This window comes from Sciurus vulgaris (genome assembly GCF_902686455.1).
Source record: "Sciurus vulgaris genome assembly, chromosome: 12".
NCBI classification, from domain to species: domain Eukaryota; kingdom Metazoa; phylum Chordata; class Mammalia; order Rodentia; family Sciuridae; genus Sciurus; species Sciurus vulgaris.
Genome location: NC_136473.1, coordinates 18,314,082 through 18,332,148, shown reverse-complemented (window position 1 = coordinate 18,332,148; position 18,067 = coordinate 18,314,082). Strand labels below are relative to the sequence as shown.

The 18,067-nt window shown below is 37.1% G+C and overlaps 1 protein-coding gene across 5 annotated transcripts in view; it reads left to right on the top strand.

The window, feature by feature from the left end:
• The first annotated feature begins 634 nt into the window (after nucleotides 1-634).
• Nucleotides 635-18,067, top strand: part of USP6NL (USP6 N-terminal like) — a 150,814-nt gene continuing 133,381 nt past the window's right edge. Inside the window, exons 1-2 of one of the 5 annotated variants that reach the window (XM_079106205.1) lie at nucleotides 635-657; nucleotides 15,296-15,387. In XM_079106205.1, coding sequence (XP_078962331.1) covers nucleotides 15,384-15,387 — 4 coding nt within the window. In that variant the 5' untranslated portion in view covers nucleotides 635-657; nucleotides 15,296-15,383. Of the gene's footprint in view, nucleotides 658-862; nucleotides 1,125-6,559; nucleotides 10,580-15,295; nucleotides 15,388-18,067 lie in introns of those variants that run through there. The other 4 variants (XM_079106204.1, XM_079106206.1, XM_079106208.1 and 1 more) reach the window with 4 other exon arrangements.

Here is an 18,067-nt window from a genome sequence, read left to right as displayed (position 1 = left end):
TTCCTGGAAACAAGGACAGGAAGCCTTTTAGTTATTTGCACACCCTAACTTTTCTAGCTTCAATTGAATAAATCACTTAACTGTCAGCTAATTACAGTGTTGGAAATTTTACATCATTCTTCTTTTTATGGCAATTCTTAATGGATGACTGCGGAGATTAAAACTCTTGACAATTTCCATGATGTAAAAAAGGAAAGCTGACCTAGAGAAAGATGGGACAAAGATGGGACAAACATTTGAGAAGTTTTAGGCACCAATAGAATCGTACACAGTAGCCTACTTAGAGTAGTGCTGATGCGAGTACTTTGCCTAAGTTCCTGAAAAATGACACAATTTTTTTTTTCTTTTTTTCCAGCTAACGACCCCACCAAGCAGAGGTAGGACTACCATTCCACTTTACAGATGAAGAGGCTGAGGCAAAGAGAAAACTGAACACGATGTCCAGGGTCAGACGCCTGGTAAGTAGATGGACCAGGAAGCCAGGAAGGAAAAAAGAGCCAGTATGGCTCTGAAGACCACGCCCTCGCCCCACTGCTGCCGGCCCCTCAGGTCTCGGCCATCCTCTGGACCGCCAACTGGACGCGCGGACGTCGGTCGTTTCCGTGCAATGCCTCGAAGCCCGGCTCCAGGTCCTGGCCTCCAGCGCCGGCGCCAGAGGTCAGAGGAGGGGACCTCCTGCAGAAGAGGGTCTGGGGGAGGGGGCCTCCACCTGCAGCCCCGGGCGCGCGGCCCGCGGCCGGCGGGAGCGCGCACGGCGGGAGCGCGGGAGCGGCGCGCACGTGCCGCCGGGAAGGGGCTGCCCAGGCCGCGCCAAGATGGCGGCGGCCACGGCCGCAGCGGCGACGGTTGGCGGCGGCCGGTGAGGCGGGCGGGGCCGGCGGCGCGGAGGCGGGGTCCCGGGCGAGCCGCCCTGGGAGGCGGGGGCCGTTTCCATAGCGGCGGCAGGAGGTGTCGCGCCGGGGAACTTCCTGGTTCCCGGGCTCGGCTTCGCCGGGATCCTCTTGGAAGGGAAACAATGGGGCGGAGGGCACTGCGGTAGCCGCCGCCGCGCCGGACCTGCTCGGCCGCCCGGACTGCCCGCTCCGCCTGCTGCCCACAGCCGCCGCCGACGGGACCGTCCGGAGGTAACTTCCTTTCCTCCTCTGGCGCCGCGAGGGGCCGGCGGCCGCGGGCTCCCTGGCTGGGCTGCCCCGGCCGGGGCTCGGAGTTGGCCCGGGGGAGCCGGACGCCGCCATTCCCGGACCCGGGCGGAGGGCACGCAGCTGCGGCTCGCGGACCCAGCCTTGGAGGGGCCGACGCGGGGAACGTGCGCGGGGTGCCCCCCGCCGTGTGGGGGTCTGCGGCGGGATTGGCAGGCTGCGGGCGCGGGGCGGGGGGCGTGTGGGGAGGGGGCCTGGCCCAGGGCCCGGCGCTGCCTGGCCCCGGGGGAGGCGGAACCCGCTGCCCGCCTCCCCCCGCGCAAGTTTCGGTCCCCGGGGAGACGTGTCTCCCTCGCAAGTTTCAGTTGCTTCCTCCAGAGTCCAAGTGGGCAGGACCCAGGCAAACTTCGTTCTTTTAAATTATTGCCTTGATGCCGCGGAACTTTGTTTCGACCAGACACGGGAGGATGGGCTGAATGAGGGATTGAGAGAGCCTGGAAATCTGTGCGCCTTTGCAAACTTTGCAGAATAGTTTGGAGCTCACAACTGTAGGGTGGTGCGACATTTCTAATACGCGAGAATGGTTATTCGCAGGTGTTTTAGTGCCGGAGAGTGAGAGAAGTCTATAAATTGATGGGTGGACCTTTGTGTAAGTTGAGAGTCGAGTCTTTCTCCCGCCTGTCCTCGTTCCTTTAGTCCGCGGATGCTTTTTCAACCGACCACTTTAACTTGCAGTGTCCCCTACGGACTGGGAAAGCTGGGTGAATTGGGGGCAGTACCCAGTCTTTGGAAATAAGGTGACATGAATGGAAAAAAGTGGGGACACTTACCACAAATATTTTGAAGGAAAATGATTGCAATCCTATATCAATCCTTTTATGAAGATAATTAAATTTGGGGATAGATATTTAATATACTAAGCTCAGAAGAGTTGCACGGAACTTTTGAGATCATTCTGGCCAACTCCTCTCTACTCTCAACTACATTGAAGTTCTGGTAAATTCTGCCAGGGGTAAGTCAGGGTACTTTTTTTTACTTCTTGAAGTCACTTTAGTAAGAATTAATGGGTCAGCATCAAATGAACGCTTGTTAATTTGCTTGTATCTCCCACTCAGACCCTGAAATTAACAAAAATAATTTTTGAGTTTTCTATTTTTTTGACAATAAAAATTGTAAACATGGTGTAGGTCATTACTTAAAATGGTTGTTGGTGCTATGTAGTGTTCTACATAGGCAATTAAAATATGTCCAAGTAGAAAAGAAAAAAAAAATTTACACTAATTAAAGAATAAATTAACTTTTAGGAGAAAACTGATCCCAACTGCAAGCACAGGTATCCTGAATTAAATTCCTTCACCTGTTATGTATTTAAAACATTAATGAGTTGTCGCAAAGTATTCAAAAAATCATCATTTGCCAAACATGAAGAATTTGGTCCCTGAGCCTTATGTTGGTGCCTACTTACAGTTTTTAGCTGGTCTATCAAACTCTCTAAAATGTTCTTGTTCCTGGTGAAGATAGTCCTTTACCAGTTTTAGCACTGTTTTGTCATACAGATGGCTCCTAGTGAAGACAACTGACCTGGTTAAACAAGCCAATAAGTAGAAGTATCAGTTTTGGCATCATGTATTAGTTGACTGATCATCCTTAAGCATTATTGGGAACCAAGAGAGCCACCTACCATGGCAGATCCAATCTGGGTCTCCAGTGCCAAGCAGAGTTTGCACTGATCTATCTTCACCATCTGCCTCAAATTACTGTTACATTTTGTAGTGAGTAAAGATGGGTGAAAAGGAGGCTACCAAGTTTAAGCTAGTAGCAAATTGAGAACACAAAAAATTGTTTTGGTTAAAAGTTGAGAGGAACAAGAATGGGATCCTAATTAGAATATTATACTCCATGTATGTATAATATGTCAAAATACACGCGACTGTCATGTATATCTAAAAAGAACAAATTAAAAAAGAAAAGACAAAGTTGTGAGGAACGTTAAGGCAGTTCCAAACTGGTAAAAGAGCTAGAATATTAAAGTTTTGAGGATTGGAGGTGGGGGGAGAGGAGGGAGGGAGGGAGGAAGAAAGGAGGAGAGAGGTGCATGGAGAGGCAGGCAGAATGACAGACACTGCCATACATACATACACACAAAATGAGTACATTTTCTGATTTGTGTTTGGGATTTCACTTTAACCCTTCTTGTTTTGTAACTAGTACAGTTCATATCACTGAGTTCCAGAAAGTTACAGTTTGTCCCTTCCATGTGATTTTTGAAAAGCATATTCCATTCTCAGATATGATTTAATTATATTTTCCCCCTTTAAAAAGGTATTTCCCATTTTTACAGTGGAAGGCAACAGAAAAAAAAAATGGAAAGAAAAAAATTTGACTTCTGGCACACTTTCATATAATATTTGGGTATTAGAGCATTAGAATTAGTCATGGAAACTGGGATTCTCAACTGTTCCATGTCATTTCCAGGCTGTATCACCTCAGACAAATTACTTAATTGTTTGAAGCGTGTTTCTTTGTAAAGTTGGGGAGGATTATAAATTCATACATGTTTTATTCAATGAATATTTTTTGAGTGCCTTCTGTGTCCCTCAGGAATTTGTGTTAAGATACTTTGTTTTCAACAAGTAGCTGAGTCTTTTGAAGTACAGTACAGGGAACTATAAAACCTAAGCTGCCTAAGTTGGTTTGGGAGTAGTGGGGGCTGATTTCCCTGAGGAAGTGATTTATAAGACCTGAAGGCTGAGAAGGGGATTGATAGTAGGCAAAAAGGAGAGTTGGGAGCAAGGGCAGGGAATTTTGAGGGTGAGAAAAGAGTGTGGATACAACCACAAGAGGAGATTATTGTGGAGGTTTAGTGAGAATGTTTTGCGTGTTCGTTTCCTCAATGCATATGGGTACTCACTGTTGGTTCCAAGAGAAGGCTCCTGGTACCCTCCTGTAATAATCTGAATGAAGTGGCTCAGTTTTTGGAAAGGGAGTCAGTTGGCTTGACTCTAACTACAACAGACCTGGAAATGACTGCACACTGTGGTGTCTGTTTTTTTAACTGTTGGTTTACCTGTTCCTGTAGCTGTAAAACTCAGATTAGATATTAAATAAAATACTTATTTCTTTTCAGACATTATAATCTCAGGAAAGTATTTTGATTGCACTTTCCTTTTGAGGAGCTTAGATTACTTTATTTAAAATGCTTACTCCTCCTCACAAGACTTTAAGAGCAATCCACTCTAAAAGGAAAAATAGCATGCAGGTGATTTCATTTTCTTTTATGGAAGATCTAAATTAACTCTGGAGTTTTATTTCTTGTTAAGTGTTTTTGGCTCTGTAGAGAGTATTTAGTTATTTTGTGATAAAGGTACACATTGCACCCATGTCTTAGTGACATTGATATGAATGTAGAAAAAGTTATAATTTTATCCTGAAAGTTTCTTCTCATTGAATCAGCAAGGGAATTAAAAATAATGAATACTGTTTTTCATGAGTAAATGAAAGCATATCATTTTAAAGTTCCTTAATGTATTACTTTTGCAGTTAGTAATGTTATATAGATCAGGGATAGCAAATTAATATTTTATTGAATTGATGCAGTATTTATGAGTCAGTTGGCTCTAGGCTTTTTGTTTTTATTGAGTTTGAGTCTGGGACATTTTAATGCTTATTAACATATCTAGTAAGATAAGAAAAGATAAGGTGAAATAAAAATTTGACAAGCCAATCACAATAGATAAAAATTGAATATACGTGGAGGGTAAAATTTATAAAGGTTATACGTGTGTGTGGAGCTGGAATTGGCATATAGTAACTATTGACAGATTCTTAAAAAGTAATTTTAGAAATCTGTCACCGGTACTCATTTTTTCTTATTTTTAGCTTTGTTCTGCATTGATATTTTAAAATAACTTTTATGCTTCTTCCCTTTTTAAAGCTTGGTATTAACTTGACTTCTTTTACTGGTTCCTTATGTATTCATAACTTATCAAAGTGTAATATTAATTGGAACTTTGGCCCTTTTTTCTGGACAGTGCAAGGCCTTTAAAAACATTTAGTTCAATTTTGTTACATCCTTACTTATTTCATGATTGTCATGTTTTAAAATGTCTATATATTTTAAATCCCACAGTCATATTTCTATTGTTTTAGACTGTTATTATTTAGTTACTGTGTTTTCTCCTCCTAATTTCCACCAGCATTACTGACCTTCTGGAATAAATGTCCTTCTGCCTAAAGAATACCCCTGAGTGTTTTCTTCAGAGTAAATCTAGTGTTGACAAGAGATGGGACTTTTTTTTTTTTGAGAATGTCTTTATTTCACCTACATTGTAGAGATGTATTTTGCTGGGTATAGAATTCTAGATTGGGTACATGTCTATATCTATTTATGTGTTTTTTTGGAGAAGTTATTCTTTATTTTGGCTCTCCTGTTTCTATTCAGAAGTTATCTGGTTTATTGCAGCTTTGTTGGTGATTTGTCTCTTTTTCCATCTTTTCTCATTTGTTCTAGTTATTTATGCACTTTGACCCATCATACATAAATGGAGTATGACTTCTCATTCTTCTGGTTGTACATGGCGTAGATTCACACCGGTCATGCAGTCATATATACACATAGGGTAATAATGTTCGATTCATTCTACTGTCCTTCCTACCTCCATCCCCTCCCTTCCCTTCACCCTTCTCTGCCTGATCCAGAGTTACTCTGTTCTTCCCTAGTGCTCCCTGACCCCTTATTTTTCCATCTGTTTTTAAAATTTTCCTTTTACCTTTGGACTTCATATGATTCCTTCTCTCTATCCTTCCCTTCTTCCTCCTTCCTTTTTTTTTTTTTTTTTCCCTGTCTTCCTTTTCCTCTTGCGCTGTTCTTACTTGTGATATGTAAAACATTTTGATGCTATGACTTGATGTTTTCCATCACTTTTGGAAAGTTCTAAACCATCAGCTCCTCAAATATTGGGTTTCTCTTCCTTAATCTTTCTGAGACTCAATTATATAATATTAGATCTTCTCACTGCATCCTCTGTGTATTTTGCCTTTCATTATGTTTTCATCCTTAAATTTCTTTTTTTATTCTGAAGTTTTCTTTTTGGCCTGTCTTCCACCTTACCAAGTTAGTGTTCATCTATATTGAATCTGTTCTTAAATCTCTGTAAGATTTTAGTTATTGTGTTTTCCATTTATAGAATTTCAGTTTTCAGATACACTGTGCCACTTTTTATAGTTTTTATTCCCTATCAAACATTTTCAAGCTTTGTATATCTCTTTGGACAGAATAAACATGGTAACTGTATCCCAGAGTCCTGAGGGCTTTTTTCCTTGTGGTCTGTCTCTCTCTGTTTTTTTTTTTTTTTTTTTTCCTCAAGGAGTCTGATCTCCTTGTATGCCTGCTTGTCTTTGAATGAGTGTTGGCCATTGTATTTGAAAAAATATTTCTAGAAGTAATTATAGATTTAGGTAAGAATTTTTCCATTGTTTTTTGCCAGTCGCTTGGAATCACCTTTGTCTAAATTGAGATTTTTTTTTTTTGAGTGCCCTGCAAAGAATGGTTTAGTTTACTTTCAAGCCATCCTTCCTTTTGGGATTCAGTTTTTGCTTATTCCAAAGCAAAGGATGGCTCCTTCATGTATCTTTTGTCTTTCTAGCCTTCAAGGATGACTCAGTCCAATTTAGCCTCCCATGAACCTGTTTAGATTAGCAAACATTTCCCAGGGTGCCATGCTTTCCTTTCTGGATTCAAGTTCTTTCTTGGATTGTGGTTGGTCATTCCTCATTGTCTTGTTAGTTGTTTGGCCTTCTCCCTCCTTAAAAAAAAAAAAAAAAAACAAAATGTACATAGAGTAATGTGCACTAATTTTAAGTGTATATTCAGAAGAATTTTTATAAATGTAATTCACTGTGTAATTATACTTAGTTAAATATATGGGACATTTTTGGGCACACTAGAAAAACAAACTGTCCCAATCAGTTCTCTTGCTTCAAGTCACAATAGAAGTTTCTCTCACTGTAGATTAGTCTTGCCGCTCTAATTTTTCATAAAATGTTATCATACAGTCTATACTCTTTCATTCAGCATTGTATTATTGCATCAGTGAATTTCAACTATATTGTTGTTTATATCCGTGAATGTTTGGTTTTATTGCTCAATACTTATTCTAGTTACTGTGGCTGTCTAAAACATTGCTTCAAAACTCAGTGACTTAAAACAATGGCAACCTTTGCTTTCTTTACAAGTCTGCAGTTTGGGCAGCTTGTCTCTGCTTCATTGAGTTTCAGCTTCGACTTCTTGAAGGTGAAGTCTAGTACTGTCTAAAGGCTTTGCTTACACCTCTGGTGGTTGATGATGGGATAGTGTGGCCTCATAATATGGACTGAGCTTGTTCACAACTTGAGCATTGTGACTGGATTCTAAGGGAGAAGGGAGCAGAGCTGAAGAGGGAGTAGGGGAGAGACATATGAGCAGACAGAAACTCTGTTGCCTTTTATTACTTAGCCTTGGAGCTTATGTGCTATTACTTTGCATAATATTCTTCAAGGCAGTTACACATCTACCCTTTGAACACAGAAGTGGGCTCTGCTTCTTGATGGGGGCAGGCAAATTCTGGAGGAGCATGTAGGACCAGAAATATCATAGTGACCATTATTGGAAAATGTATTCAGCCCTAGTAGTTGTCTAATACATGAATTTATCACCATTTATTTATCATTTCTACTTTTAATAGACATTTGGGTTGTTCTTAATTTTTGACTCCTATAATAAAGTTGCTCTGAATATTCATGTATGCATTTTGATGTATTTATGAACTCCTTCCTTTTGGATATATCCCTAGGAATGGAATTGTTGAGTAATAGGTAGACATATATTTAGTTTTAGTTACTTAGCAAACTATTTGCTAAGTATTGTGCCAACTTATTTCCCTGATATTTTTAATAATGTAGAACTGTAGTGTGTGTGTAAGTGTGTGTGTATCTCTCTCCAGCTCCTTGGTCTTTAAGCAGCTTAGTTTATATATCTGGTGTATCTTTTTTGGAAAGTCACCTCCCTCCCTTATCTTGTCTTTTATATAACTTTCATGTGTTCATGTTTTACTTTCACAGCCAGATACTTGGTTATTGGAAAACAGGGACTAGGTAGAAGGGTCAGATTAGGAAGTGGTAGGCTAATCTTTAAAGCAGCATTTTAGAATATGCATTCAGATGAGTGCTAAGATTTGACATTAATTGCCGAAGAGAAATTTCTGAAATTTGTTTTAGAAATTACCTTTTGGAGGTATTGAGTCTTATCCCTTTGACATCCCAATATCATTGTTGTTTGTGATCCAGTGCTTTATTATCAGTTTGAATTTTGAGTTCATTCATCAGACTTGCTTGGGAAATATATTTCTATTACAAAAACACTTTCTTTCCAGGAGAATTGACTCCTTATCTCTGAGTATTACCATCTAGAGTTTCCCCACAAACTTAGGGCTCCCTTTGACCACGTCACTCTTAATAGTCACCCTGACTTTCTTTCAAGTGTCAGATGAATCTGCCCCATGATGATGATGATGATGGTGGTGGTGATGATTTCAACATAACATTTTAGACCAATTTATTTTAGCTCATACCTGGTTTACTATAATGGTTTATTGGTTGATTCTACTTATGATAAATTAGAATCTTCCTTAGTTGCCCAATTAATTAAAATTATTTTTAAAGTCTTATATAATATAGTGCTAGAAAGAGAACTTAAAAAAATTGCTTCAACTCACTTATTTTTTTAATGAGACAAAAATGGATCAGTATTTATACATGTGTCAATTACCAGAGCATTTTTCATGCATAATCCCATGACGATCCTGAGTGGTAGGCATGTTGGAAATTTTTTTTTTTTTGACTGGGGATTGAACTCAGGGGCACTCGACCACTGAGCCACATCCCCAACCCTATTTTGTATTTTATTTAGAGAGAGGGTGTCATTGAGTTGCTTAGCATCTCACTTTTGCTGGGGCTGGCTTTGAATTTGTGATCCTTCTGCCTCAGCCTCCCGAGCTGCTGGAATTACAGGCATGTACCACTGTGCTGGCCAGGGTGGAAATTTTAACTGACTTTACAAATAAAGAAACGGAATCTAAGGAAACTAAAGTAACTTGATCTAAATTCTTCTAGCTGGTTAATGGCAGAGCTGTAATATATTTGCATCTAGAACTTTTCATATGTTGAGTGATTTCCTTGTGAGGTTCACAGTCTCTCCATGTCTTGCTCCATCTTGCTGAATTCCAGTTTTATTGACATTCTCACTTCAGCTCTATGTATTACAACCATTTACTTACAAATACTCGTTTTCATTCAGGACGAGGCTTTTGAATGAGCAGGAGCCCTTGACAACCCCTTCAGTCCAGTTTTCTTTAGTACTTTTGTCCTGAATATGTTCTGTTAGCTGCAAGATGGCTGGGATCAAGTTTGTCTTGTTTTATCACAAGTCAGTTGAGCAATTTTTGCAAATTGTAGAACTCAATTAACATTTATTAGGTGAATGGATGAATACATTCTGGTGTTTGATATAAATTCCTTGAAGATAGGGCTTAGAATGAATTATCTACTTTTTTCTTTTCTCTTATGGTATGTCTTCTATAATACTCATTATTATATTGATGTCTGGAGTTTTAACCAGCTTTTAATATGATGTCAGGCTCCTGGAAACCAGAGATAGTGTAGTGTACCCTTCATTTTAACTTTCATCTGTAGAGCTAAAGCATTATGTACGGTAGTGATATGATGTATCAAGTACATAGGCTAATGTAGCACCATAAGCTGCCTTTGAAGGTTCTGACAATCTGTAACTGAAGTAAGAAAGAAAGACTTAGAAGGAACATTTGTTTCCCTAAATGCCAACGTAAAGCTGTTAGAGTTTGGTAAAACTATTAGAATTTGGCAAAACTATTTGTTAAGTCTTTTTTGGAAACTTAAATTCTACCTGTGAAAGGGAAATTTAGTCTCATTTTTATCAAATGCTTCATAAACGTACACATGTAAACAAACCAAAGAAATCAAACTATTTTTTCATTTTGCTTTTAGGCCTATCTCATTTTTTGATCTTACTAGCAGGAAGTATTTTGTTGATTTAGTGAGTAGGATAAACTAACTTTTCGCTCTAGCAGTGACAGGCGATTTGCTGTACTTAAGTACTTCAAGCTGTGGGAATTTAGCATTGTGTTTTAGGGGATATAAATTGTAGCAAAGGCATTGTTTATAGTAAGTCCAAGAATATTGTGAAAGAATGGTGAGACCTTCTATGTTCATGAATAATGACTAGTATTAACTGAAGTTATTTCTTTTTATCTAGAATGAGAAGATATTACCTGAGAATCTGTCCTGACATACATAGTGGAACTAATGAACTATGAATGGGAGTTAATAAAGGAAGGTACTAGAATTACCATCCTGTAACTTCCATGAGCGTAGGGTCTTTCTTTTGTTCATGTCTATGTTTGCTGTGCCTGGAAAATGTCTTGCTCCTGAGGGCTGCTTAGTGAATGTTTATTGAATGCATATTAAGTAAGTATCTGTCATTTAAGTACTGGTTTATATATAAATCTTTTAGGAAATCAGTTTAATTTGGACGACCTATCATTTTTGATACTTCTTTCTGGCTGACTCTGATAAAATTGTGTAAAGCCCATCTCAGAGTGTTCATTTACTTGCTGTCATTAAGTTTCTTTGAGACATTTTTAATGAATGTGAAGGAGTCTATTATATGTAAATGAATGAACAATTCAGTTCGACCTGTTACTGGACATTGAAGCTTATCATTTTTTTTCCTGTTACAAATAATACTACAGTGAAGGAATTTTTTCATGATTGTGTTTTTGGAACTCAGGGGAAGGGAATGACAGTTCAACAAATAGCAATTTAGAGGAATAGGCCCTGGGAATTTCTACTAGAAAATAAGCTAGTTTTGTACAGCTTGTGAAGGTGAGATCAGAAGCTTCAATGGTCAGCTGAGATCTTATAGTATAAATAATGCAACTTTGTGGGTAGCCAGTGCTTTTTACATATGGATAATGTATAATCATAAATCTCTTCACAGAAAGACTGTCTTGCAATTTGTGGTAGAACTGTTCTACTGTGGTAGAACAAATATCACTTATATTTGTCTTTTAAGGAATAAATGAGTCACTTCAACTGTTTCTGCCTGTTAATTATGGCTTAAAGAATGTAACTGCATTTAACTTCTTTATACATGTGGTTACACATATTTATGTTCCTTTTTTTTTTTTTTTTACCTTTTTTAAGTGAAAAATTTTTATTTGTTCTGATTAGTTATACATGATAGCAGAATGCATTTCAATTCATTGTACGCGAATGGAGCACAACTTTTCATTTCTCTGGTTTTACGTGTTGTAGAGTCATACCATTCATGTGATCATACAGGTACCTAGGGTAATGATGTTACTTTTATTTATAATAATTTCCTTTCTGAATTTTGTTGGAAATTTTTTTTTTCATATTAAAATACTGTAAAATATGACACCCATACAAACATCTATATGTAACATACTATCCAAAGAAAACTCTTGATGTTTTAAGACTACATGTAACATATTGCATAACATACCACATATTGCATAGTGATGTCCACCCTGTCCCTCCATCCAGTTTCTTGCTGGATGACCTCTCCCTACTTTTATCTTATTCCTGACTTGGGGAAACTGTCAGCCTGAAAGTGAGGTCTAGTGTTCTGTTGTTTCTCTTTATAGTACAATGTATATGTGTATGTCCCTAAACAAACTATTGTTAGCTTCATGTATTTTATGACATCATATAAACATCATTGTGCCATTGATATAATTATGCCATTGTAGGTGTTTATGTATGTATGTGTATATATAATAAATCTAGTAAAGACAAGTGTGTACCAATAATATTTGTGAGATTTATTTATTGATACACATACTTTTGGTTCATTCATTTCAGTGCTTCATAATACTTAATTGTATAAAGATGGCATAATTATTCACCCTTTTGCTGATGAAGTCAGTTCCTTCCACATTCCAGCAAGATATGTGGCCCCCCAAGCCAAAATAGATGAAAATGAGATTAAAGGCCACATTGTGCAGAAAAATCCCAATATGCCTTCCTATGTGACACTGTGAATTTAGGACACATTACTTTTTCTGTTTTGTATGAGTTGGGAGGGGTGCACATCAGAAAGTACGTTTTCCAGTGTTTTGCTATTATAAACAGCATTGCTGTGAGTATTGGTCAATATAGATCTTAGCACAGATGTGAAAGAGTTTCTGTAGTTACATCTTTCTCTTGGTTAGCATTTTCTTAATATACATTTAAAAATTTTTTTTTAGTTGTAGATGGACACAATACCTTTATTATGTTTGTTTATTTTTATGTGGTCCTGATGATCACACCCGGTGCCTTACATGTGCCAGGTGAGGGCTCTACCACTGAGCCACAACCACAACCCCTTAATGTACATTTTTAATGTTTTTTTTTCCCAGTCTCTGTTGTCCTCCTAATTTAGGTATGTTTCTTATGAAAAGTGTATGGCTAGATTTTTAAATATAGGCTTTTTAACTTAAAAATTTAGTCAATTTTCATTTAAAGTTAGTGTGTTTATTCTCTGTATTAGTCATCTTTGGATACAATAATGCTGTGTAACAACAGCAAAATTTCAGTGGCACATAACAGACATTTATTTGTAGCTCACCGGTATGTAATCTCTCATGAGCTTGATTGGGTTTTTGGGGTTTGGCTGTAAGCAGTGGGTTGGCTTCAGTTATGGGCCAGGTATCTAATTATTCTGGGATAGCAGCCACCTGGTGTACATTTCTCATGGTGCAGGCAAACTCAACTCCTGTGGCCTCCTCTGAGAACTGTGTAGTCAGTTCCTTCCACATTCCAACAAGACACCGCCCCCCCCAAAGCCAAAGTGCCTGAAAATGAGATTTAAGGCTGCATTTTGTAGAAAAATCCCAATATACCTCCTATTCGATATTGCGGATTTAAGACACATTACTTTTCCTGTCTCGGATAGGTTGGAAGGGGTTCAAATCAGAAAGTAAGTTTTCTTTTCTTCTTAGTATATCCAGAGGTAGCATTGAGTGAGGAGATCCAGTGGTAGCGTTTAGTGAGGAAAAAGGGAATCTGTGCTACTCCTGTGCTACTTACCTGCCTTGTTTCTTAAAATAATTGGTAGACTACCTATTATGAAAGTAGGTAATGGGATCTATATTTTAAAGCTGCTATTAGTGTAAAGAATCTTGAACTAGTGTCTTTGCTTATGTCACTTATAAATGTTTCTAAGAACAGCCCCATGACATTTTACATTAATTCTCACACATGCATATTTTTAAACTATAAGACTTGTGTGCATTTGTTACTTCACATTTAAGTTTATAAATATGGTGTTTAAAATTTTATTATCCTGATGTTTCTGAGGATAGCGTTTTTAGTACTGATAAAACTTGATGTTTTAAGAATTTAAATCCTTGAAAAAATATTTATTTGGCTTCTTATGGTTATGGGCAGGGAGGGGACATTATGTAGTGCAAGGTACTTTGATGTTACCATTTAGGAATTTTAAATTTAAGATAAAAACATTTTTTTTGATATAAAATGAACAAGAAGAAAGTACCTGGGCAAAGAGACTTGACTGCATATATAAATATAAGTGGACACTTGGGTCATTTGTGAATGTCTCATCTATATTGTGTATTTGTAAGGTAGGACTGCCTTTCCTTGTCATCATTTAGCATGCTCCAGGTCAGCTCCACTTCATAGTTTTTGAGGAGAGAAGACAAATCAGACTTAATCAAGTACCATTAAGAAAGTATATCTATTGTGAGAAACCTTCATCACGTATTCTAAAACTAACACGTCGATTGTATGTTGTTTTAGATTTTCCATACAACTTTTCATTTCCTTTGGGGTAATTGGGTTATCTGAAAATCATTTACAAGTGCACAGATAAAGAAGAAAGCATGTAGGTTAGGGATGAGGTGATTATATGGCAGAAGTATGATTATATGCCTTTGCTAATTACAGTGGCTGAACCATGCTGTACGTATAAATGCTCATGCAGTCGTTTTTCATTTTGTAACTGTGTACTTCTCATGTATATTATTACATAGAATGAGTAAGTATATAGATGGGGAGAGAATTATTTCTTCAAAAAGTATTATTTTGATTCAAAGCAGAGGGCCTAAGTATGCTGTTTTCTTAATTGATTTAGATATTAAGAAACTATTATTTTTTGTGATTGCAAGAAATAGCTCACTGGTTTATGAAGGTGCACATGAGGTACTCAGTTGTGAATTTTGTATTGGAATTGATCTTATCTGTGGAATTATATATGTATTAGATTTAGGCAGACATTTGTGCATCCATGGTTATGTTTAGATATAGCATTGGTATAGTGTTTCATTTATGAATATGTTAATAAAGAGAGGAAGATTTATAATGTAAATCTTAGGGAAAATTAAGTTTGTATTAATACTAATACAAGATGATACTGTATGTTATATTTGAGTGAAAAGAATTAAATACAAACTTTTAGTGTTTATCAAGTATTATCAAGTAAGTATTTTTAAAATAACTTAGAAAATGTACTTTGAAAGGGAATGTGAACTCATGATTGGGTAAATAAATGTCAGGGGTATTGTAGTGAATTTGTTTTGTACTTTGCTGTTATTCCTTTTTTAATATTATTGTTATTACAATGAACCCATTTTACCTTTATAATGAGGAAAATGGCCATTACTGGAGAAAGTCTGTAGCCATAACTTTGGCGATCTTTATTTGAGGACTTATATAAATCATTTATATGCAATCAGAATAGATTGAGCAAGCTGGGCGTTCTATTTTTACTCTAGACAGAGTGCTTTTTTTCTATGACTGACTTAGCTGGGAATGTTTCTAGTACTAAAGAAAAAGGACACTTGTTAATGAGCTTCTAAGTGGTAGTTATTCTATACGTATTATTTATTTGTGAAGTAATTTGTTTCACAAAAAGGGAAATGTGAATTTAAAAGATTGATGTAACAAGGGATTCTTCTGGAAATAGAAAATTTTTTGAAATGAAATTATTCATTTCCTTTCAGAAAACCTTATTTTAAATATTGACCTTTCGAAAATACCATTCCTTTCTCTTTTGTTTCCAGAATAGGACATGTATTCCTCTGAGAAACCTTGGACAGCAGATTTTGGTTTAGTATCTGATTGGGACAACACACAGAAACATTTCCAGTCATGAGTAAGTGTGCTTCTTTGATTCATTTCAGCAGTCTCAGGAGCATTTGCAGTATTATTCTTTAAAAAAATAAAAAATTATGTTACTAGATGAATTGAAATTATGTCTGTTCTTCCAGATTGAATAATCTGGTTCCTCCCAATACTGTATGCTTGTCTCTATTAAAACAAGGAGATACTTTTTGATGTTTGATTTATTCTAAGAAGTTAGATGTGATGAGGAAATTTGTGTCATTAGCTTCTTGGCTGATTTAGTTTTATCATTTGAAAATTTCTATTGACTAGCTATTGGAAAATGAATCTTTAGAAATATGAGTAGGGAATATTGACATTGGCCATAATTAAGAGAGGTTTTATTGTGGAAATTAAACATTGGGTAACATGGGTTAATATATTTAAGACAAAACAAAATAAAAATATCTCTATCAGTGTGTTTGATGGAATAAGGAATCAAGGCTATCCTGGATTTAAACAGATTTGATATAGATTTTTCTTCTCGGTTTTAAGAAGATGGTATGTATGTAATATTTTCTGACCACTTCTGCTTGTGAACAGAACGGGTTTTTATTGTTTTGCGTTAACTGTTTTCTTTTAGGGGGTGAGGAAGAATTGAAATTTTATCCTAACTGGGACCCTAGGGCAGTTTCAAAGTGTAGATTTTCTGGTTATGGAAACTGAGATGTAATGAACAATTCCTTATTGGAATATAATGTTAGAGAGGTTAATTTTTGGCATATTATTTATATTGATTTTATTTACCTTAATATGAATTAGAGGCAACTTTTCTTGGATCAGTGTAATTAATTTGGTAGTTGATAAAATTAAGTTTTTGTTAATGTGAAATCTGAATTTTTCTACCAAAAATATTGCAAGAAGTGGTGTTTGATTTTCAAGGCTTTTCAGTAGTATAATCTGAATAAACAAGGGTAGATGCATTCAAATACAGATTAGGAAAGAAACAGTTTTTATTTCAGTTCCATTCATGAAATTTTGTGAAAATGCTTACCTAATGTAAAGTACTAACTTAGTGAAGATGGCGGTGAGTTCATGAAAATTCAAGCAGATGCAGCAAGCATTTTAATTTAAAAAACACATTTTTGGAAAACCAAAATTTCTTCTAATTTGTAATGTTAGGGTTTTGGTAGCATCTGTTGCAGATGTGAGTGTTTTGAGGATAGGTATTCTTTGTTTTTAATTTTGAATTCAGAATTGGACACAGTGTCTTGTCCATTAAATAATTGGATTCCTGTGAGGTTGAAGGCAGATGGCTTGTTAGGTACCTAATAGTGTTACATGTTTTATTTTAAAGTGACAATGGTTTTTGTCTCACTAGGAATATTTTTAATTGGTTCTTTTTTATGCCTACGATTTCTTTTTCAGTTCTGCTTATTTTTTAATTGTTTCATTCTTTTGTTATTCTTTTAACTGTGAATTTTTTATATGTTTAAAGTCATTTTTAGATCATTTGATAACAACAATTTTGTCTGCAGTGAATTTTTTGTTGTTGTTGATATTATTGGTGATTTTATCATGTTCTGTAATTTTGCAGGCTTATTCTGTTATATTTATTTATTTATTTTCCCTCTGTCCAGTGTCTCCTCTCTGTGATTTTTCCCTGCTGCTCTTAACAAATTTGTAGTTGTCTCTGCCTGGCTTTGGAGTTCCAAGATCAGTATCAGGTCTGTGTTAGTAGATAGAGCCCTGGCCCCTGGTGACATTGGGGACATCACAGATGTAGTCACTGAGTCAGCTGGCATTAGGTCAGCAGCTTCCTATAAGTGGTAGCTTCAGCAAAGTTAGCAAAAGCCTTTTTCAGTCTGTTTTATAGTCTAGGAACAGTGCCACCCCAGTCCCTAGTTTTAAGCTAAGTGCCTGCTTTATATGGAACACTTTTATTTACAGTTACCCCACAGGGTCAGACTTCCTGCTGCTTTTTCCTGCTCTGTAGCCCAGATTGGCTTCAGTGTGTTTCACACTTTGTGTTCCTGTTAGATTTCTGATCCAGAGAGATTTAACATATTTTGGGGGGCATGGCTATGTCATTTTACTGACTTATTTTTATATTTTATTTGTTAAAATATTTGTTTCTGTGTATTTGTTATAAAGGAGGAGCTGCAAGGAGTGAATAACACCATTGTGATCTAAACATTGGTATTGACAATACCAAAACTTCACATTTAAGATTTTTTTAAAAAAATCAACTTCTGCTTGGCTTCCTAGTTTAGAACTCTTCCCTGTGGTTCCTGTACCACTTCACGCGCTAGATGAGCCCATTGTACTTTTTTTCCACAGCTCTCCTCTCTTCTCATGTGATACCTGTCATTCTGTATTAAAATCATCTACTGTCTGCTTTCTTATCTTTTTCTAATCTGTACACTCCTTGAGGGCAAACACTATTCCTGGCACTGAGATACTAAATAAATATTGTACATCTTTGTATGTTACTTAAGTAATGTCTTTAGTACATGGTCGCTATTTGTGTATTAGTATTTTTAGATGAAATTTGAGCCATTCCCATGAAAATAGCGTGTGTGAAGAGGGTAGAGCAGATAAAGCATTCCAGGTAGATGGAGCAGTGTGAGAAAGGCTTGAAGGTTTGACTTCACTGAGGCAATACTAAGTAGTTGAACATTCTGGAGAATAGAGATGGGGAGGGAGATTGAGAAAGAAGGCTGGGAGAGAGG